Source organism: Sinohyriopsis cumingii, chromosome 3 (assembly GCF_028554795.1).
Source record: "Sinohyriopsis cumingii isolate HCF-2022 chromosome 3, ASM2855479v2, whole genome shotgun sequence".
NCBI lineage: Eukaryota > Metazoa > Mollusca > Bivalvia > Unionida > Unionidae > Sinohyriopsis > Sinohyriopsis cumingii.
In genome coordinates, this window is record NC_142963.1 from 102945251 (window position 1) to 102970614 (window position 25364).

The 25364-nt window shown below is 35.6% G+C and overlaps 1 protein-coding gene across 1 annotated transcript; it reads left to right on the forward strand.

The window, feature by feature from the left end:
* The first annotated feature begins 2961 nt into the window (after window positions 1-2961).
* Window positions 2962-20468, forward strand: LOC149803426 (uncharacterized). The gene is made up of 6 exons (XM_089951412.1): window positions 2962-3256; window positions 4696-4935; window positions 9499-9621; window positions 11172-11279; window positions 15763-16269; window positions 18020-20468. The coding sequence occupies exons 1-6, from the start codon at window positions 3208-3210 to the stop codon at window positions 18571-18573; spliced, it is 1581 nt and encodes a 526-aa protein (XP_089807538.1). The 5' UTR covers window positions 2962-3207; the 3' UTR covers window positions 18574-20468.
* Window positions 20469-25364: the final 4896 nt, after the last annotated feature.

Genomic DNA, 25364 nt, shown 5'->3' on the forward strand with positions numbered 1-25364 from the left:
TTTCGTCTAGCAAGACCAGTTTTATCTCACGTTACACCGAAAATAAATACGCAGTAGCGAACTGTCACTGCAGGAAAACATTTCATATTAAAATTTGGTCTTAATAGTTTTCATTGTATACTTGTTTTGAAACTTATTTCGCTTGTTTTTAGCATTCGTCTTGGACATTTCTGCCTTCACATACATGTAAGGATATTGGATAATTATTTGTCATCTACTCATTCCATACGATATCGAACTAATCGTACTATTTTTCAGTGAAGATCGTAGCAACATATTATGACTATTTTTTTGCCAAATATCTGTCATCCGGTATTATGGCTAAAACTTTAGTTGAGATAAATGGAAGGCACTTAAACCCGTAACCATGGAAGAAACTCGGGTAATTTTCTTGCATGGTACGTTATAGCTCTAAGTTGTTTACATAAAATCCAGAGGTTATCTTCGATAGAGCACTGGACTAATTTTTTTCATAGCCTTGCTAATCTTGGATATCCTCACGAATAACGTCTTTCTGAATGTTGCCTGTCAGATTAGGAATGCACGAACATTCAGTTTTGGATAAATGTTCTATAGGTGTCCTACACCTTGTCCGTCCGTCCATCCGTCCAACAACAACAATAGGTTAACTTTTAGGCAATTTTACGGGGCATCTTTGTTCAATTACACATTTCTGGTTATTTTATAGTTTCTAGGCACATCACATAATGAAAAAGATTAAATATATGGGGATATGTGCTTGAAACTAGTGAATAACGGATATATTTCATCGAGTGGGTAAAAAACTTATTTTCATGAGTGGCGAACTCACAAGCGAAATACTTTTTCACTCACAAAATGAATTATTTCGCTTATTCACTCGTAGCAAGCAAAATTTCTTTTTATTATATGCTCAGACGTATTGGCTAGCAAAATGTGCTGTAAAACAGAGTAAAGTGGCAGATTTCTTACCGGGTCAGCGGGTTACCTTCATGTTCAGCTGTGTTTCGTGATTATTCGCACAGAACATATAAATGGTAACGTTTCCAGCTCAAAGTACAATAGTACATTAAGAAAAAATAATTCGCGCCATGTTTGATTTCAACTAGAATCGTCTTTAGAATAACCTACAGTATCTCGGTTACAATGTTATCCGTGGCTATTGACGGTCAGTGACAAATTATGTTCTATTTATTCCATTCCAAATATGTTTACAAAGCAAGTAAAGTTTTGCAAATTCAACGTTTACTTTTGTGGGTTTTTTTTTTTGCCTTTGCTTTGTAATTTTGTCTTTAGCAAGGGCCAGTGGGAATCAAACGTGCTCAGCCTAGTTAAAACTGATATCTTAATCAGGGGCACACATATTTTGTAATCCATGTAAGACTCTTTTATTCTATAAGAAAGTTGTAAAATATACTTTTCAAATATTAACATATCTGAAGGCCTCTACCCCTCTCTTTTCTCATGCTCTGTATTGGTTGGTCAGTCAACATGGCAGCTCTACCTCAGTTGATCCAAATCACACTCCCTCTCTACGTGGAGGTATGATGGTAAAACTGAGGCTAATAGAGAAACAGAGAGATGGACGATAAAACAATATTATGGCCAGATCTCCCCCTCCCGTTGGTTCCTGAGCCCGCACTGACTGACCCCAATTGATCCTACCCCACCCCCCCAATCGTGACCAGATACGGGCGAAAATCCGTTAAGAAGAAGTGTGGTGAATTTTCTCCCCTGGCATGCGACAAAAGTATCTGGACCTATGATGGCAAATATGATAGGCAAACCGACCGTCGTCAGTTACACAAACTGTTGTTAATAATCGCTGGAAGAACGATTATGAAACTTAATCGACATCAGACTTGATTGTTCCATATAAAAAATATTGCTAGTCACTTATTCCTCTGAAAAATTAAGTAAGATTGTTACGAAACTTAATATTCCGATTTGATTTTGAAATGTAGTTGATCCTGCCTGACAGCGACTTTCAGCGAAAATTCAGGCAGGACACCGGTAAAGATAAATACTGTTATTGCTGTACCTAGATTTGTTTTCAGGTGTATTTGATCTGCCTGACTGTGCTTTCCCGCGAAAATTCAGCCTAGACGCCGGGACGACCATTTCAAATATTTTTATTGTTACTCCTTTAAAATCAAGGCGAGGGTTGTCAAGAAATTCGAAAACTACTCTTTCCGGTTAGATTAGTTTTTTTTATTGAAAATATTACCCCTCTGACAATTAAAATGGCCGTAGGTTCGCCATTTTGAAAACACGCTTATTGCTACTTCTAAACCATTGTCGGGTTTTCAGCAAAGTTCTCATTTTTGCTGTAGTTTGTTTTGTAGAAAAATAATGCTCGTTTACAGCATGCATTGCTTCCATTAGGACTCTCTTGGAAAATTAATCATGTTATCGCTGAGACTAGGCACCACTATACATTGCAAACTATCGCTACTTCCTAGTGTATCATATAACTTTAGAGCAGTATTTGTTTTTCTTCAAGTCAATTATACGAAACGCACGGTGTGCGCAAAAATCTATAACGACGTGAGAATTCTGAATAGATTTTTTGCAAACAGATTTTCTTACACGTGATTATTTGCGAATATTCAGTTTTAAAATATCTGTTGTTTTTTGTAACAGTACAGAAATATATGTGATCTAGAAATATTGTGGTCCAAATAAAGTGAACATGAAATCCAGTATCATCAGGCATGTGATAATTCGATCATATTTAGTTACCTCGGCAATTGTCTGGAGTTCCTTCATGTTTTCAAGATTATTCAGTGTTACATAGGGTGTTCTCACGTGACTTAGTTTAGTAAATCACTCTACTAACTTTTCAGTGGCAAAACGTAATCCTTCGTCTAAGACACAAATAAACGTTTATAAAGGGAAACACAATTCTAAGTGCCGCATGAATACACATAACAACGCTAGGTATTGAATTTTATGTGGCGTCAGGAAAGACCTTACAAAAATGTACACAGGTAGAAATTGATTCGAGACCTGTTCAATTGATTTAAAAGTTAAACAAGTAATCTCAATTGCTTTGCCCGAAAAGACATGTTGAATATAAGACTAGATAAATGGGCATGATAGTCAGCTATCTCATATTTCTTAAGTGAGCTCTTATCAGGGAATGATGAAAGGATCGAATTTTGACATGTATGTTTTGAAAGTTCTTTGGTGTCAGAAGATTGTGTATTGCGGGATTCACTAGTCGACATGGAACATCACAAATCCGCTGAAGCAAAGATGAACGTACCGGTCAATGGTAAGCTGTTTGTGTAAAGTATATATATATATATATATATATATATATATATATATATATATATATATATATATATATATAGTTGACAAACCAACTTTTAACTCAAAAACCTTATGACCTTTTTTGCATGCCAGAACGTTGTGTTATTTTGTAACTATATCACACAGAGATGTACTAGTTGTCTTTTCTCATAGATCTTTGTCTAATTTTGTACTCATTTTATCATTCAATCCCTTGCGGATTATTAGTTTTTGCACCATCACTGCATCACCGCTCCCCACCCCTGCTATAACCTTTTTGTGAAGTGTTTTCTCTTCGTAAGTGTGTCTACAAATCGACATGCGCTAAAGTGTTTCTAGACGAAAGCACATCGTCGAATGGTTATAAAGATGCACACTTTTCGCAAGGAAGAATAATGACGAAATAAGTGGCACATGGGTTTGCAATATAACAAATCAACACAGTTACTTTGAACGAAGTACATTTTCGTTAAAGTGAGTTGCACCCTCAAATCGACATCTACACATATCTCTTTTATTCGTTTTTCTTGCGCTCATTTTGTCATTCACTCATTCTTATGAAATAATTCATGTAAAATAGAAGAAAGACTCTACTTGCCACAGACGAAGTCAAAACGGAGTTAGCTTGATCTATACATATGGAACTTCTGTGCGAATCCCTACATCATTAATACAGTTTCAATGTAACAAAGTAACCATCTTCTTCCACGGCTATTAATTAAAAAGTTGCAGGAAAGGATATTTTCTACACATGTATGTTCAGTTAATCAACGTGTCTGTCTAAATTGATGTGGGAATCTTCATGCTGCAAAGACAGAACAATCTTGATCAATTGCGTACTAATATATATCGGATACAAAAGTTAGTCTCAAGTCGATATAACACAGCATTAGGTTTTAATCATGAATTAGAGGGGCACGGAGGAGAGTCAAAGGGTGATATGAGAGAGAGATAAACATTTATTGCATGCATGCAATTCAAACAATTAAAAATACTTAAAAACAAAACTGGGATATTTTTACATCTAATAAATAAAATAAGAAATAACTAATTAATGGAGGTATTTTATTTAGAAAACGATCTGTAGATCTTTCCAAATTGAATAGATAAATGAATGAATAACATTGAACAAATTATTTTTAATATTTGGTTGGTTTCGGAAAGTGATCTTTATGTCTTTCCTAAATTAATAGACATCATTATGGCGTTATAAAGTTTCCATGAACAGTGGCGAGAATAGGGGCTGTATGAACATTATTAAATCTGGACAATACAAGGTGCTTTAGTCTTTAAAATTCACTTTTTGAGACAACCTTTTTTGCATGAAGTTCCTGCTTTGATACAGCTTACCAGACGAAGGCAACCTTACTACAGTGATTTTGTGTACATATTATTTGGCCATTCTTGTTTTTGATACAGATATAAAGGATGTATTCCGAAGGATATGTCCATATACGCTTCATAGATGGAAAGGTGTTCTAGAAAAGCTGGGTTTGGACCAGACACAGATTGGCGAGCTCGAAAAACGCACCAATAAATCTCGTTTGTACGATGTTATGTACGAGGGTCTATGCCTTTGGCGCGAGCTGAACGGTCGTCATGCCACTACGGAAGCCTTGATGGAAGTTATCAAAGAATGTGACCTGCGACGAGCAGAAGGTATCGTTTTTTATTAAAGCGGAATGGAAATTTATAGGATGACCTATTATAAGTTTTCATTGCTGCAGTGATAAAAATACAATATAATAATTAGGTAAATAATATTAACATAAACGATCATTCATAATTACAGTTTTCATTAAGTACGGGACATAAACTTAAATTCCTTTATCGGCAGACAGGTTTCTGCTGCTTGAACAAGTTCAGTTTTTGAATGTTACCCTGGTCAAATATTGAATTTCAATTGCTGATTAATAACAGGTTTTTTGATAACCTAATTAGTAAATAATCTGTAAATAGTATTTTTTGGGTGCTGAATAACAGTCACGAACGGTTCGCTGAGAGCAAGCATTTGCTGGAATACACTGATAAAGAATACATACTCCCAGATCCGCCAGCGTATTTTGGCAAACGTTAGAAAATGGAACCAGTATGAAAAACGATATCCTGTAATGCTTTAGAAAATATGCAGATTTACCGATTATTTTCATTCATGATAAAATTGAAAGCCATCATATCATGATGATTTAAGCAGCAATTTATGTTTTTTTTTGACACATATTACAAATTTGTTTTCGGCTAATTTTACAGGACAGTTTTAAGATCTAGTCAATTTCATAGGATAAGTCTTCAAAAACAGGTACAATAATGGAATAGAAGATTAATTTTAAAACAGTACACAGTGGCTAAGTATATACTGCATCTATTTAAAATTCTACCATACTAATGGAACAATTAGATATCAATCTCTAATCGTTATTACTTTCGAAATGATTGAAATAACGTTCAAAATTATATTCTTGAAAAGAAAAGTTCCCTTGGTAGATGCAAGTCATGTTGGCTTTATGATAACGCATAAACACATTTAATCAAGTATTAAATTACAATTTGGGTGTCTTTGCGTTTGATACGATGTGCCAAAAATACAGCTCTTTATTGGAAACAATTGACGTCATAAATTTAGGAGAGCAAGACAAAAAATATTAAGCCATCCTTACCAAAAATTATGAAAACCAGTTGCTTAAACAAATATTAAATCAACTGTGGTGACAAATTAAACGAGAATAAAAATGAAAACAAAATAATTTTGAAATAATGAACAATCTACCTACAGATGATACAAGCAAGCAATATAAAGGTTTCCTGTACGTGCATTTGTTAGTTAAGTGGATGAGCAGTGTCCGGCACATTGTTAACACGGAAGCATTCAAAGCAACGACGACGGATATCAATACATTTAGACAGTGATACAGATAGTTTTTTTCTTTCTTTAAATACGTTAAGTCTAAGAAAGTGAAGGTAAACAAGAGAGATAACGTACAAAATGCCTTACAAGAAATCTTCAAAGAGATAAAACCCTAAAACACAGTTTGTTGATGGTAAAAATCTTACAAGGTTTATTTCGAAATGAAACATCTAAATGTCTCAGTCACTCAGAGAAAAAAAGCCATCTGTAGTAGAGTGTGTGTGGTCTTGCATTTTTAACGTAGCATTAACAATCTTTTAGTCATATCGCTACGATGTCTGCAGTGATGCAGTTTATACTGATGTCTAACACTGGGGCATCATGCCGCAGACATGCAGCGTGATGTCCCACCCAGTCACATTATCCTGACACCAGGTTGACCAGTCCTAACACTAACCTCTTAATGCTGAGCGTCAAGCGAGGCAGCTGGTAGTACCATTTTTGTAAGTCTTTGATATGACTCAGCCGGGAATCGAACCCACGACCTCCCGCATTCGAGGCGGATGCTCTAACCACTAGAGCGGTCTCCATTTGTAGTAAAACTGCTTGAGGTAATCTTATAGACTAGAATGTGAATATATTTCACTCAATATTAAGCTAGAAAATGGATGGCATATTACAAGATTGAAATTAAAGAATACAGTAAGATTAAGGACAAATCCTGTTAAAGAAAGCAATGCTTAGATAACAAGAATTATCTCCATAGAACAAACAAGAGCATGCATATAACGTTAAAGGATTTTGAAGACCGAGCTAATGAACGGTAAAAAGAAAGCACGCGTAAAATAGTAAGTATTTGATTAATCGTTTTACTATTGGGAGCTGGCGGATACATAAAACTACCAAGTTAAATTGAAACTATCTTCAGGATATAATTCAAGAAATGTACACAGAAGTTTTAAAGATCGTTCTTGAAAGATAACGAGTTTCAGTAGCGTGAGAGCTGTTTAAAAAAAACAGCGCATTAGAGAAAGGTGCGTTAAAACAAGCTCAACATGAGAATCTTGATCAAGAGACCAGAGAAAAATAAAGTACATTCGATTAACAAACAAATGATTCATCTAAACATGATAAGGCAACTTCTTTTATATGTGGACGCATCGCAAGGTTCCAGAATTTTGTGTGCTAGTCACCGTTGAGGTCCCCCCCCCCCCCATGCCGCCGGACGTTTATAAAGGATATTATATGTTCATGCATCTTTCATAGGTCTGCAGTGTTGTTTTTTCGTAAACAAACAAAATAGAATTTGGTTTTACAATTTATTTAAATATGTTTCTGAAATGGGTTGATCTTTTGTCCTAGTCGTTTTTGTTGTTATTTATCAGGGTTCCCAATTTTCCCGGAATCTACAAGGTTGAAATTATAGAGTACTTTCTGCCAGAGGCACATGCCTAAGACCGGTTTCCTTCCCACTGTTTCCCATTTGTGATCTTTAGCCAGTATATATCTACTGTCTGTGTTCAGTACTATATATATATATATATATATATATATATATATATATATATATATATATATATATATATATATATATATATATATATATATATATATATATATCTGGCAAAAGGAAAATTTATTATTTATTTTTTTAAAGTTTCCTTTCAGTTATTTTTTTATTAGTTAGGTAGGTTTTCCCTTCACGTATGGTGCTCGTTGTCATTGTATTGTTACATTTAGATCAACTGATTTATTTTAGTGGGTAAAATACCAAACCCCTAAGTTGGGTGGCGTCCTGGATCCCATCTCCCGTAGTGGTCCTTCCTCGGTACAGGAAACATTTTTAGGATTATGTGCTAATCCTTATAAGTACGTGTCTATTAGATATTGCCATATTAATAACTTGTCAACATATCATCATGGGTTTTAGTAATAAAGTATATTACTTTGGTTAAAATATTGTTGCTTGGTAGCTTATAACAATGTTTCGTGATATCCCTCTTTTTTGCCTTAAATGTTTTTATGATATCGCATTTCATGTTTTTTGCATTGCAATGTGTCATGACATGTTTCTTTGTGAAGTTCCTTCTTTAACATAACAGACATTTTGGCATAATTCTGGTCATGTTCCGTCTGAAGGCTGCTTCACCAGAAAGCCAGAAATCACGCAGGTATTTTGAAAACATGCTTTGGATTTTCAGTGATTTGACCCGCTCCCATTTCTTCCATACCTCGTTCCACTGAACTTTATTTCTCCATTGACTTTTTATAATGGTGCCCACTGTATTTCCCTGTCTTATAGTAATATATAAGGCGACTTCATTGTAATTTTCATCTTTATATACGTTTTAATTCCGAAGGTGAAACATTAGGATTATCACGCTGAAGTATAATGCGTTAAGCCATCAGTTTTAATTATTGTAAACGATTTGATGCAATGAGTTTTCTCTCGCACATACCTGATGTCTCCCTTTTGAAACACTTCATTAAGTGTTTATGGCTATATTGGTCCATTTTCTGTATTGGTCTGTTATTATTTTGTGTGGAAATAAACCCATAAACCCCCATGTCCGTGTCAATAATTGTGCTTAATAGACTCATAATAGATGGACTGGCCCTGTAATATTATAATTTTAGGAGAGGTGTTGAAAGGAACTTTATGTCTACACACGTATGTGTGTATGTATGTATGTATGTATGTATGTATGTATGTATGTATGTATGTGTGTGTGTGTGCGTGCGTGCGTGCGTGCGTGCGCGCGCGCGTGCGTGTGTGTGTACAGTGCAGAGGAAAGCTTAGGTAGTAGAAATAGTAATGGTACAAACCACGTTAAAATTTGTAGGAATATAAACCCTTGTGTGTTTCCTATTCAAGTAAATAGTGAGATAAATACATCAATATTGATGGATGTGCATTGACACGTTGTCTTCAGCTATCTCGTCTTACAACATATTATTTTGTATCCATGACTATCTCTAGCTCCAGGATGGGAGGATTAGCAATAGACTAAAGGGTATGTAGCCAATAGAACGACAACAACGACGACACAGAAAAGAAGGAACGAACGGAAAGACATAAACATAATAAATATCAAAAGTGGCTACAAGAACTGGATTTATATTCTTACAAACATTCAAGTGTCATTTGATCGAATAATCGTATTTATTTTTTTTCCAAAAACGACACGGGCATGCTTATATGCGGCATGTTCAGTGTAGTGCATAATTATACAATTGTTCATATTTAGGTCTGGAATATAATTGGTCACTGTCCATGCATTGGCTCAAAGGGCCATGAATTTCAGTTTATGTACAAGTAATGGAAAATATACAGTTCTGTTTCCGGCACACATGCAGTGTTGTATAATATATTGCAGATGAACTTAAGAGTATAAACACTGATTGTCTGGGAAACAGAATGCGACCAAAGACATCTGCCGGGACGATGTCAAGGAATGGAACTAAGCCCGTGCTTTTGAGAGGAAACACAATTTGCTTCGGTTTGTATATGCTTTGCTTACGCTCATACCACAAGTCAGGGTGTATACATAGAAAATATTGTCGCGATTAACATGACAAGTATATAAACGGAAGCCTCATATTGCCTATTATCATTTGTAGTAGGAATAAATGACAAGAACTGATTTCATAGTGAGCGAAACAAATTCCAGTGAATACATTTGAAGTATACGAAATCACTGGCCTTTATTGTTTTATAATTGAAGTCAGTTGCATATATGGGCATGTAGACCCCACGCACAAATTTTGATGTGATTCCAGTTTAACTAACTTCATATGGATTATGAGACAGCTTTTAACAATTTATATCAAGTGGTCTTGACAACCTCGATAATCTGTAGTAACTTGCAGTCTGCAATGTTATCATTTGTTCAATAAAATTGTTGAAAAGAAATTAAATTTAAAGCCTCGTGTCGCGTAGCTCTTATGAACTAAGGAACCAAATTTCTAAAAGTTTATATTGAGTGCTCTTGATACCCACAGTAAGTGGCAGCAACTTGGAGACTTATTTCTTTGATGCTATTTTATAATTGAAATAAAATGTTTGAAACGAAATGGAATTTTCACGTGTGGTCAAGCCAGGTGGTTCTTTGGCGAAGAAATTAGAATACCCGAAGGAAATTATTGGTCTTTGGTGGTCGGTCGTTTACACATCCAGTTGATTGTCAAAGGAGAGGAATTCATGGTCGAATAGGTTCAAAGTGAGATTTTGAAACCCGCAACCTATTCCATTTGTGAGATACATATGGCCACCACGAAAGAGATAAGATGTAAAACAGCACAACAACCACTGATCTTGGCCTCCACTGGAAAAATTCCATTATTTTAACATTGATTGTAACATTTTATTTTATCGCAAACCATTCTGTTTAAAATAGCAAGATCAATCAGCCATGATTGGTCTGAAAATGTGTTTGCAATCATTTCAGATGCTGGTCCATAAGTATACCAAATAAATTTTGTGATGTAGTAATAACTTATTGTCTAATCAGTCACCTTGCCCTGTGATAGTGAATCTTCATGACTAAAACACAGGTTCAGATAAATTGCTTTCTTTCTGCTATTGTTATTAAGCTTAATCTTTCCACCATCTCTCCTTCAAGTGCCGTGTGTATTGTTTTTGAGTGATAAAATATATGTACGTAAGCTCACAAATAAATTAGATGCAAATCAGAGTATATATATACATTCTAAAATCTGGAAAGAAGTTCCGAATGTTCAGATACATGATGTATAGTCTAATGCCAAACAAAGTTCCCCATTTTGTTATTTGGTAAAATAATATCACATACAAGGATCAATCATTTTTGCATCTAGGACATGCATTAAATGCTTGACACTTATTGCGTTCAGCGTGGATGAGAAAGAATATGAGACAACTATTGAATGAAGTCTGAAACATAAAAGTATCCATTAAAATAAAGCATGTATGAAAGTAGATCTATGGCGACATAATGAAATATCGTACGTAACGAAAATTCTGCAGTTTAAGAAAACCAGCATGCATTACCATTATGATGCTGTCTTTCAGGTGAAACAAAAAAATCTGCAAGAGTTTCGTCTGTACGTCGGCCGTCTCCAGGATCAGCAACGGGACACAAGGGGACCAGTAACGAATTGCACCGTTTACCCGAGATCTGTAGGTCGACATTTTTTATGCAGTCCATTTAGAGATAAAACGTTTGATTAAAGTTTGAATATATAGTCTCAGCATGTCGGTTTCCGTACTAATTCCAAATCACTGGAGAGAGAGAGAGAGAGAGAGAGAGAGAGAGAGAGAGATTTGTTTGTTTTTTTTGTGTCTTTAGGCACATGAAGATTTGAAAGTTATATCGTGTCCAGGAAAGTAGATTAAAGTAATCGAGTCACATTGCTTCCGGAGGGAGAGGTTGATTGGTGGTTGGGGTTGGTGATCTATTATATATATATACAGACCAAATGTTGAATACAGTAGGACTAAATGATATTACAGAACATCACTTCATTTGCAAAACAATATACATGCCTAAAGTTTTATCTTCTCTACACCACTAATAAGACTATCAGCGGAAACTATCCACTCATGGCAGTGAGATAATTGCCTCAGATGTGTATGTTTATGGCTGCAATGTCAGAGGTCCTGTCTATCCGCGGCTTACATTTATGGGAGTACCATTATGCATTCCAAGTCTAACAATGACAGCATGAGACAATGAAGTCACACAATGACAAAATGAGACAATGATGTCTAATAATTACAAAATACGACAATGATGTCTAAAAATGATAAACTAGACAATGATGTCTAACAGTGACAAAATGAAACAACGGTGTCTAACAATGGCAAAATAAGACAATGTCAAACAGTGACAAAATGAGACTGATATGAAATGATTTTGTTGATCTTCTTATAACGAATAATGACAAATATTTTTTAATATTGAACATCAAAGTTAATGAAAAATAATCATTCAGGGGACACAGTTCTAATCGTGTAGAAGGCTAAATAAGTAACGCGATAAATTGATCAGAGTGGCTCATGCAACTGTTAACAATAAGTGGGTAGCGGATGAAAAATCTGTCCCACCTGTATATTTTAAAACAGTAAGATCTTTTTGTAAGATAAGGCCCACGCACAGTAATTAAACAAAAATAAAATCAACAAATCAATTCACATTTCAGGATTGACAATTACATTCTATTTACCCTAACCTCCGCTATGCATAATCAAATTTATCGTTCGCTTAAAAATTCAAAAATGTTGTGCATCATTGTCATCTCTTCAAACGATACCAAACTATTTCTATTCCATTTATCAATTTAAATTTTGTCCATCGCCATCTAGTATAAGGGTTACCAAACTGTTTCTGTTCCATGTGTCTGTCACCATCTTGTATACTGGATACGAGATACTTTCTGGTACAGTTGAAATTTAAACAATGCAGTTTTCAACCGTTTACACTAAATGAAAATGATGTTTGTTTTCTCCTTTAGCACAATTGGCACTCGAGCAAGGAGTGTCCTGCACAACATAATATTGTCTGATCTATTGTATACAATATAAAATCATGGCAATGGAGATTAACATTTCAGTGTGCTGATTATGCTTCAGTTGTTAGCCCATGGAGTAAACATGCTACCATTTGCGAGTCAGAGGATATATATATATATATATATATATATATATATATATATATATATATATATATATATATATATATATATATATATATATATATATATATTAATGTGTGTGTGTGTGTGTGTGTTTGTGAGATGTGTTCTTACACGTGTATAAGAGGGCTGAAAGTCATTGTCATAAAGGAAGTGAATGAAAACACAGGATTCTGTATTATTAACTTGTTTGATGAGACTAAAATTAAATGTGCATACACCAGCCAACTCTTTCCGACATCAGTAGAGTCGAACGAAAGAGAGTAAAAAGACAGAATTCCCTAGGTCAGTCGTGCAAATATTACAATGTCAAGGTATATGGGTACATAATTAAAACAAAGACAAACGTTGCATTTGATGCTGGCCACTTTCGTGACTTTGTATTGAAGGCTGGAAATTTGCAAAACAATGTATGACAAAAGTGTGTTTTCGTCTTTGTTTAACATGTATTTAAATATATTAATGATGAAACTTCAATACCATATGCGCCAGAGGTAAGAAGAGTTACTTTGCACGCACTTCAAAGGATGACCGCACTGTACCAGTCACACAAATCAATGTATATAATTAATACAGGACAAAACTGCAGTTATATCAGTTGGTGTCAAAACTGCAATGGAACTGAATTATTCGTCTGTAAACAGCAGCATGGATTACAATACATTACGAATTTCTCTGCAAGATATTCAACGTTCACCTTATTGACGGAGATACGTCAAAGACAAAATGGCATTGAGAAAGCACGAGGCTACCTTTCCTTTCTACGCTGAGTCTCACGTTGAAATGTATTTGATCGAAGGCGCAATTTCATCTGGCATCAAAGCTTTTGCAACGAAATAGTGTACTGTGATATCACACAATTATGGGTATGAGCAATTTAAGCACCTCTCATATAGATTTTAGACGGTGTCCATATTTTTAAAAGACTACTTTTTTGCATCAGGATGCTGTTCGAAATTGTTTAAATGTGCTATAATGATACTTGCAATGTTCTTTGTCTATCTTTGTCTATATCATTTAAAATACACATATGTATGCAAAGAAGGCAAGCAAAACATTATATACAATATTTTGGTGGTGTAATAGTTGATATTAGGATGTCCACCATGTTTGATTTGGAAAGTCTCTGACTTCTTATTTTCTTGTTTTTACATACTTTGGTAATTGCATTTTTGTGCAGGTTTTGGCGATGATTCCATTTGTATGTGTTACAGAGATGTTGGCGTTTAAGCATGTTAGAAACGCATTTTCCTATTCAGTAAATGTTATCCCCAACAAAAGTTAGAGTTGTCATACATCGCCATCATTGCCGTATCAAGTTATATTTTCTTTGTTTTGGTTTAAGGTCACCTGCAGGCAAGTTAAACGCGAAAGAGTGTTTTTTTTCCCCAAATAAATTATCTGATTTACGAAAAATTTAAATGATTCAAAGTGTACAGGTTTCCGCTTTTTAAGGATATATTAGGATTATATTCCTTGATTTCGTTCATCATTTTGTGTATATATATATATATATATATATATATATATATATATATATATATATATATATATATATATATATATCGTTTACCTTTATTGTAAGTTTTATTTGCGTCATACGCTTTGAAAAAGGATCCTAATATCTCGAAACCACTTGTTCAGTTTGTCAGATTAGATGCACATTGCTTTGTCATGTTTGTTTCCTCTATAAGTTGTCTTTGATAAAAACGATTTTCTCAGTGCATGCATTTGTGTCTTATATCTCATTAAATGGAAAAGCATATTTGTTAGCGTTATATTACAAGCCAGGGTTCTTTGCTTGACCGAGCGGTGTCAAACACTGGAGCGATTCCAGCTAGAAGTCATAAGTTTACCCCAAATTTCCAAAGACTTGCCTCCAACTTCAGTTGTAAATTAGAAAGCCCGACGTGTCCGTTCTATTCATAAATATTACTCTAGTCAGTTCAAGACCACAGATCTCACAACCTGCGAAATATCTGTCAACCGCACATCTGCATAGTTTCTCTTCGTTAGGTTTCCATACCGCCAGCAGTTCGCACCGTAGAAACTATACAACTCTCCCCCAACACAGGGAACTATTTTAGCTACGCCACCTTAGGCCAGTCAATCCATAGTTTCCAGGCACATTTCGCCAGTACAACTGCATCCCATTTGCCACCATGGCGACATAAACGGCATCTGCTAAGTCCATTCTTATTGATTCTATTGTGTAATTTACCGGTTTCCTACCGTAAATACTGCCACTGCAGTCACACCACCAATGTACAGCACTAGATTTTAATAGGGACTATGGTATTCAGGGTCACTCATTGGGTTTTGACCTGAATTCACTACTAGTGAACCATGGCATCATGGAAGCTCACTAACACTTTACCGCCGCGACGTTTGCTCCTAGTAACTGACTAATTATTACGGGCTAAGGAATATTTACATTGCACCGAATTCCAATAATTAAACAAGTAATCACAAAAATCTAAGAATTCCTTAAAACGGGGCGCTATAACAAAATGCGCATACTATAAAAAACTTCAGAATGTCATTTACTTATTTGCACACCTTGTGATACTTCAATGAATAAGCGAACTATATTGAGGAATTTATTATGTGATTTCGCATTTGATGCATCAGATAAAACAAGGCCAAACTTTATGCATACCGGAATCCACACAATAAACTGATGCAATTGACTTCACAATTGTTTCTTAATCGTGCATTGCAAAACAAAGCACATGGCACGACGTCAGCTGCAAGATTTTTTTAAATGAAAATTAATCTTATTTAGGAATATCAGAAAAATAGACTTTATATCAGTGAGGTAATTAAAAAAGTAAGATAGTTACATTTTTAGATCTAAGTCTAGTTTGTGTACAGAATAGAATACAACTTTATTTCTTTATTTAGGTTGTTCTAAGCCATATGCGTGGATATATATTTTTATAACATTTGAATCTTCTCTTCTTTTTAAGGTGACGTAAAAATCATGCTATCATTGGATAAAATTGTGCTACGTGATTCGGGAATCTCTACGTCAAAAACTGCTCTCAACAGAGTCTTCACTAAATTTTACCAACTGATCTATGACAATAGACATATCCATTTGCAAACACTGAGATCAATGCTTAGTCATAAAGGAATGCTCATTCAGAAACTATCTGTGGAGAGTAATCCCTTTGTGCACGTGCTGTGTTCAACACTTGGTGCTTTCGAGACCCTGTATCAGATGTACCAAAGTGGTCGACTACGAGCGATCATGTCATCAGCATTTATAACGCAGAAACACCTACAGACCTTAAGGGCCAATCACATTTCCCTTGTGGTCAACCTAGAAGAGGATCGAGTGGAGGAATACAGAGGAATCCTTCTTGCCAGGAATCTGGATGATAAGGGGAAGCTGCACCCAGCTGATGGCCTTGAGCTCCCTTCGACGTCCGAAAACGAAACTCTACCTATGATAAACGAGGTTAATGAAACAGGTAAAAATGCATAATTTCTTCGCATACGATTGTTATGGGAAAGTAACATTTATGAATTAGAATAATTGTAACCTTAGCCACGATGGTGGTGGATTTGGTAAGCTTATCCATATCTAGTAACACTCTTTTAAGAATTTAACCCGAGTCGAAATATTCATGGGAAAGACTTAGACGCAGGGTGACTCTTGACAGTGTCACCTAATTCACTAAATCATGACGTCGCAACCTATCCCATAATAACTCCTGATTCTGTCTCGAATGTATTTGTAGCTTTAACGTGTTTTAGATTTTGACGTTTTGTTAGTCAGAAGGCGGATGTATCTAACAAGTGTATTTAGATTGAGCAAAGTTTATGTATTATTTTTGCATGGTTCAAGATGGCATTCAGCTAACTGTTTTCGCAGTAATTTGAAAATTGCCGGAAGTAGCGGAGAAGTTGTGATTATAGATTGAGCCTTATGTTTTGATTTCCTATTTCCTGTCCTGATTTACTTCTAAACTCGGCGTCAAGATTAGTACTTTCTTCAAATCTCGTAACAATTAGCCAGACACTGTTCACAAGAATACGACAGTACATGTGAAAAGCCTGGGGTTCCCTAAGTGCATGTACAAAACTTGGGGTTTCCAAAGTGGATGTACAAAGATTGGGTTCCCAACGTGGATGTGCAAAACTTGGGGTTCCCAAAGAGGATGTACAAGATTGGGTTCCTAAAGTGGATGTTCAAAACTTGGGGTTCCCAAAGTGGATGTACAAAGATTGGGTTCCCAAAGTGGATGTGCAAAACTTGGGGTTCCCAAAGTGGATGTACAAAGATTGGGTTCCCAAAGTGGATGTGCAAAACTTGGAGTTCCCAAAGTGAATGTACAAAGATTGGGTTTCCAAAGTGGATGTGCAAAACTTGGGGTTCCCAAAGTGGATGTACAAAGATTGGGTTCCCAGAGTAGATGTGCTAAACTTGGGGTTCCCAAAGTGGACGTACAAAGATTGGGTTCCCAAAGTGGATGTGCAAAACTTGGGGTTCCCAAAGTGGATGTACAAAGATTGGGTTCCTAAAGTGGATGTGCAAAACTTGGGGTTCCCAAAGTGGATGTACAAAAATTGGGTTCCAAAAGTGGATGTGCAAAACATGGGGTTCCCAAAGTGGATGTACAAAAATTGGGTTCCCAAAGTGGATGTGCAAAACTTGGTGTTCTCAAAGTGGATGTACAAAGATTGGGTTCCCAAAGTGGATGTGCAAAACTTGGGGTTCCCAAAGTGGACATGAAAAGCTTGGGGTTTCCTAGTACCATAAAGCATAACAAGATGCATTTTAAAAAAAGTTAATGGTCAAATATCGAAGGGTAAGAAGACATGCTACCCGGTATATCAAAAGCACTATCAACAGCATTCAGTCATGTTTTACTCTGTCTTTTTGTGTGTACCTCATTGTGGATACCTAAACTTAATTGGCATTTTATAGCCATGATTGTGCTCATGAGTCGTATTACATCCATTCATAAATCCATACATATATGCATCCATCCATACTTTCAATCAGACGTTTAGTCAAACAATAGTATTTGTGCACTTTGCCGCTACTGCTTCATTTATTACTTTATTCCTTTCTTCCTTCTACTTTTCCATATACTTCTACTTTTTATATTTTGAAGATTATAAAAACGAGTGCAACAAATAATGATGTTGGTGATGTCCACCACAACGATGATGTTGACTGAAAAGCATCTCTCTCTCTTTGTATATATATTACAGAAACGTCATGTGTAGAGTTGCCACAGTGGATCAGGCGGGTGCAACATGACCTGTGCACTATCGAAAGTCGCTACAAGAAGCTGGAACTGTCCATTGATGAACTTCTAAGAATTTTACGAATCGTGAAACCGGTCAATCTGCAAACAGTATCAACACTAAATGACGTCATATTATTCTTTAGAAAAACACAAGAAAGCATCACATTGTCAAGTGGAGTGCGTGTAGACTTGCTGCGGGAGTACCTTGCCATAGTTAATTTGCTAAGACTGTGCAATGAAGAAGTTCAGGCTAACGAATACACCATTTATTTGAACCAGTCAATAAGTCAAATAGACTGTGACACGATTCATTGCCTCATTCAGGAACTGGAGCACATATTACAGCCAGAGACCCAATTTATAGTAGAAGATACTTCACTGATCAAACAGTCATCTAGTCCAGAAGAGCGACTCTTTTCAGGATTTGTATCATTTATTCCAAATCTTTTATGTAAATTTGTGAAACTATTCTCTACAATTCATAGTAAGTGGAACAGTGAAGTTCAAAACGGGTAGACGAATTGTGTGTGTGTGTGTTTGTGATTGGGATTTTTACGTAGCTTTTACAATTTTTCAGTCAGTGTGACAGATTATAGTTATGTCTATCACTGGGGCATCATGCCGCACATATGTAGCATCATGTCCCATCCATTCACATTATCCTGACACCAGACCGGCCAGTCCAAACACTAGCCTCTTAATGCTGCACGCATAGCGAGGCAGCTGTCAGTACCATTTTTTGAAGTCTTTGGTATGACTCGGCCGTGGTTCGAACCCGCGACCTCCTGCATCCGAAACAGACGCTCTATCCATTTAGGCCATAGGAGCGGTCTAGACTAATTCTAACGAGAATGAGGCATACATATTCCGGCATGTAATTGTTGAATATTGTGCGATAAAATTATTCATATTTTAGATAAAATGCCTTTAAATATAAGCATTTAAACAAGAGTTTGAGTAATCCCACTATTTGGTTAGAACAGTTTTTTTTATTGGTTGTACTGGACTAGTTTGATTAGTTTAGAAAGGGACTAAAATTTCTATCAATTTCGTAAGTTTTGTGTCTTTCTATACAGTGCATTGTTACGATGGAATACATTGCATCGGCATTTTCATTGAGAGCTAAATTCTCTTGAGAAAGTGTATATTGCTTGCCAGAAGATATAAATCACATTTATGGACATTTCTTCAAGAGTTGAGAGTTTACAATAAGCTTTTGGTCTCTGAGAAATAATTAGTCAAAAACTAATGCTAGTATATGTTAGTCAAAAACCATTGCAAGTACATATTTGTTCCACAAAAGAAAATTTGGAAGTGATTGGCTAAATGTAGATATAAAATTGGACGAAGAACAATTCAGGAGGAGACTATCCCGCGAACCATATACAATTTTTTCCGAGTAACGTCCCTTGAAACATAAATCTACTTTACTTTGGTTACCACCACAGACCACTGCCGTCTTCTTCGACTTCTAATATTACTTCTTCAGTTTCTTTTTCTTATTAGCATAAATAACTAGTCTCCTTTAAGTTTTAAAATGAACTGAAGGAAGTTAGTTTCAGTCTGATTTTTCTATTATGAATAATGTTAAAATTTGGAATAATTATTTACATATTCAACTTGAGACTGTATTAAGCTTTAAATGTATTTTAGTGTCTCTGTTTTCTATATTTTACAGTTCTTACCCCATGCATCTTGCTAATTTGAATTTAAACGGATGACTTTATAAAATGAATACAAAGTTTATACGAACAAGTTGGTTATTAGATGTCGTAATATTCGCATTCTTCAACGGGACGAATGACTCTAACATTCTTAATGAGTACGACTAGTAGTGGAAAAGTTCCGAATTATTTTGTTATAACTTTTCTTTTGTTTCTTTCAATCTGTCAATAAAGTTAATACTGATTGATACACAATATAATGTTTTATTATATGCTCATTTTTTTCTCCGTTAACTTTACATTATCAGAATCGTTCAATATTTTACGATATTGCACACCTTCATATTGCACCAACGTGTAGGACACGTGTGCCCAATAGTGTATTAGAAACTACTTTGTAAACAAATCATGTACATTCGCACAGTAGACGCAATACGTTTTGGTTGATTAAATTTGTTTCTGAATGAACTAAAGCAGATGTTTCGTGGACTGCAACATACCATCTGTTTAGCTACATTCATTTAGCTGGTAATAAGAATGGCAAAAAAAAAAATATACTTACAGTTTTACATCCAGAATTTCCTCAAAATGTACTTTCTTAGTTCTGCAAATCCGAATTACATGAGCCATGTCATGAGTTCTCAAGCCTGATTACACATTTCGAAATTGTACTGTAATTTCGACCATATTCCAAGTGCAATTACATCTTTCTTACTGTACTCAAAATGAAATAAACATTAAATTCAATAGCGTCTTTTTGATAATTGCAATTGAAACACTGCATATTTTCCCCACATAATGATTTCAAATAGTCAATGACAGAACATTCACAATTGCAGATGTAAACACACTTCTCCCGCGCCGCTTCAATCCGATGTATTTCATGTATTATTTGCACAGATTAATCCAGTCCAAAATCACAAACTTTCGTCGAATCGAAATAAAGTATCAAAATATATTCATTCCAGATCAAATGGAAAAGTTGTTGCAATGTGCATTCATTCACAATATGACTGCAAATTTCAATTTTAACTAGACACGCCATTTTCTTTCAAAAGTTATGTCGAGCGCGCGACTAAGTTCAAATTTATCTGGGCGGAGTTGTGTGCGCATTAATAATGATGTTGTTGTGTAATGATAAATCTGCGATTGTGTATTTAGTTTGGAATACGGCATTCATTCATTTACGTTGTTTCTTGTGGTGTATTTTGTTTATATAATTAAGCCTTAGGTAGAATAAGAAAATGAGCATATAATAAAAAGGTTACTGCATTTGTATGGGAAAATATGAACTCGTTTTGTCGGATGGATATAGTACACTCCCAAGGTCGTGCAGTATTCCAGCCAAAAACTCTCGTTCATATTTTCCCATACAAAGGCAGTAACCTATAATTATTATATGTTCATTTTTCCCCCGTTAACTTTACATTGTCAGAATCGTGCAGTATTACCCGATATTGAATTCGCGCGACAATACACATATAGCATTCACGTACATAAAGGAACTACTTTGTACTGTAAACAAACAATGGACGCAGACGCCAGCACTTTTGATTTGTAAACAAATCATGTACACCCGAATAAGAGGCCCTTTATGTTGTGGTTGTTCAAATTTGTTTCTGAATGAACCAAAACGGGCGTTTCGTGGACTGCCACATACCAGCTGCTTTGGCACATTCCGCGTTGATACAATGTTTCGGATTTAGGCTAGCTACAGTATACAACAAACGCAAAAAAATAATTCCTTACAAATAACGTACAAGTGACAAGTCATATACTGTCTTCTTTAGCTGGTGATAAGGATGGCAAAAAAAAATATATATATATACTTACAGTTTTACATCCTGAATTTCCTTAAAATGTACTTTCTTAGTTCTGCGAATCCGAATTACATGAGCCATGTCGTAGGTTCTCAATCTTGATTACACATTTCGAAATTGTACTGTTAATTTCGATAAGTGCAATTACATCCTCCTTACTGCACTCAAAATGAAATAAGCATTAAATTCCATAGCGTCTTTTTGATAATTGCAATTGAAAGACTTCATATTTTCCCCACATTATGATTTCAAACATTCAGTGACAGAAACAGAAACACATTTGCAGATGTCAACACGCCTCTCCCTAGCTTCTTCAATCCCATGTATTTCATGTGGAATTGTCACATACAAATCCAGTCCATAATCACGAACTTTCGTAGAATAAAAGAAAATATACAAAAATCTATTCATTCCAGATCAAATGGAAAAGTTGTTGCGATGCACATTCATTCACAATATGACTCCAAATTTCAATTTTAACCAGACACGCCATTTTCTTTCCAAAGTTATGTCGAGCGCGCGACAAAGTTCAAATTTATCTGGGCGGAGTTGTGTGCGCAGTAATAATGTTGTTGTTGCGCAATGATGAATATGCGCTTGTGTACTTAGTTTGGAATACGGCATTCATTCATTTACATTGTTTCTTGTAGTGTATTTTGTTTATAAAATTAAGCCTTAGGTAGAATACAAAAAATGAGCATATAATAAAAAGGTTACTGCATTTGTATGGGAAAATATGAAGTCGTTTTGTCAGAAGGATATACTGCACTCCCAAGGTCGTGCAGTAATAATGTTGTTGTTGCGCAATGATGAATATGCAGTATTCCATCCAAAAAACTCGTTCATATTTTCCCATACAAATGCAGTAACCTATAAATACAAAATGATCTGCAGCCATATGTCCAGCAAGCCGGATACCAGCAATCAGATGCGCGGTGACGTAACACAGAACAAGACCGACGAGTAAAATATAGTGTAAGTAGGTATATAAGAAGTGTTGCGAGCGTTCCTTTAAAAATTAAGCAATGAAAATATGCATTATTCACAATGCAATATTAGAATGCAATATTTAAGCTATTATTTTAAATGTCTAGATTTCAATGTAAACAAAGCTGATGATTGTTTCCTCTACTATTTTCGAAAAGTCATTTATTTTTTGATACTTAGAAACTAGCATAACCATGTACTAACTAATGTGAAATTAAACGAAAAAATCAGTAGTAGGCTATTATCGTTTAAAATATATTGGTCTTTGCAAATTATGTCATAGTGACGTTATAATAATAAAAGCTACACCATTTGCTGGTTTTTATGGATTAGACGATAGTTTTGTAGCCATTTTTGTGTCCACCTGAGATACTGTGATTGGTGGTTTGCCTAAGTATAGAGGTTTTCTAAAGGGAAAGTTCTCGCCTCTCAGTCTATGTTAGCCACAGCCCTTATTAAATACAAGGCTTTTAAACATTCAGGTATTTAATATGTGTAATGAAACATAGTCAAATAAAGCCAAAAAAAATGTAAATACTTCTATGATACAAATTAGAACATCATGAACATTAAGTTCTAGGCCATCATAAATTCGATGACAGCGGCATGCAAACAGTTTTAGATCTCGAAAGGTTGACCTCGTTTCCTCTTTGCAAGCTCTCTAGTTCATTTAAGCATATCTGAAATTGGCGGTCAATAGTATGCATATTGTTCGATCTATCCCAGATAGTAAACAGTCTTCCTCATGCAGACTGCTGTCTTATCGCAAGCGAAATATCTCGATGGCAAAGAGCTGTCTAAGTAAACGAATCGATTTGACTAATTCAGATAGTTTGCAGACCGCCTGCGAGCCTAACTCATTTTCCTGTGGCTGTATTTCACAAATGATACCATTCCAAATGAATCATTAGTTGCTCACAGACGTTGTCGAGTTAGCATTAACTTCTGTGGCACAGTGCATATAATAAATCCCTACAAATGTATTGTAGCATAGCATTGAGTTGACAGTTATCTCCCTTATATTATCCCATTTGAATATAGCCAGCGGGTTCCACGAGAAAGACTTAGAGTATGTCGACTAATACCACAAATGACCGGTTATTCATTTGGTTCCATCATCAGTTTCCCAGATTCGAACACCCATAATCACACTAATAACCAACCATATCATTACGATTTACAAATGGAGGCGGAAATGCTACAAGCTCTGATCTTCCTGGTATAACATTGCCAAAGCCTCCTAAAGCGACTCGAATTATCATGCAAGTGACCTCGAATCACAGTTGATACATAATTCCCAATTCATTCAGCTGTAAAACTAATACCAAGTTTATGCAAATTAAAGGGTCGACGCCTGACCGTCAATCTTATCTCACTAAAACTGAAGCATAATCACGCATCAGAGCAAATAATGAACGTAATAAGAAATTTCAAATAACCGAGGCAGCAGGAACCTAAAATAATGATCGCTCTAAGATGCTAAATTACTGTGGCAATATCAAGCTTCAACACACCACGTTTTTTTTCAAGCAGACCTAATTTCCAATAAGACCTTATTCAAAACACAGTAACAAACAGGTCATTACAAATTACAGACAAACACAGGCAGGTGCTGGTTCCACGAGGAAATAGTTTTATCTAGTGCAATTACGATACCTATTGGCGTTCAGGCAGTTCTCCAACGTCAACAGTCACAAAATATTAGTTTCACACTTCAGACATCGAATATATCTCTCGGCAAATAAACTTCGCTTCATTTGACTAAGAATCTCGAGCTTCTACACTAAACAGAACCAACCCATTATACGCTGCCTTCAGTGATACCTGTGGCCGCGTTGACTCATAGTTTTTTTTCTTTCTCATGTGTCTCCAAGTGCTGTAAGTGTCAAGTCACATTCTTGACGTATTTATTGTCTGCTTGAAGCAAAGACAATAATTTAGCTTGTCATTCAGGTAAGAACCGTGTCGAAAAAATACTTAAGTGCTGTGCTGGTTGTTTTAGTCTTGATATAAGTTCTAGGTCATATCTTCTATTTTGTTTTTGCATGCACAAACAAAGGTCAGACACGCATCGTATTCTTTTCCAAAATATTCCATAAGTAATTATCTATAGTTGAGGTTTGTTTCTGTGTATAGCGATATGACCCATGTATTCGAAGTTTCGTTATTGTAACATCGACTGTAAAATGAGTATTGTTGTAGGGTTTAACGCCATTTTTCAGCACATGATAGGCTATACATGGCGACCAGTATTAATGGTGGAGGAAGAACCCGGAAAGACCCACCATTGAAGGCAAAACGTCCATTTGGGTCATTGACTTGAATTCCTTGTGTTCTGATTTATTTTAATCACGATCGTCAGTAGTTGTCTATATTCTCTGGTTCTTATTAGGAACATGATCTATGTAAATACACAGCACAACTGATTCAAATAAACGAATTTTGGCCCTAAGTTGCACACAGCAAACTGTGTACATTGTCCGATTTTATATCCTTCAACATGATATTGTACGATCAACCAGGGGAGAGAAGCTTGGTGCGAACGCTTGTCTGAATCTTTGTTTATGGAGGATACGACTAAACATCATGATACGGTTTCACTAAACATTTCTCTATTCTAAGCTCGCAACAACAATAAACAACCATCTTTCCAATTGCGTTCTTTGCGATAGCAAACTTTATTCGAAAGGAATTTAAAATTTGTATCGATAGCTTAGGTATTATGTGTATATTTTCTATGTATGTACTATTATAATGGGCGTTTGAGATCACGTTTCGCTTCTCAAGCCCGCGTAAGTCCGCTTGGAAGCTCCTGTCAGGGGTTCACGGGTTGGGG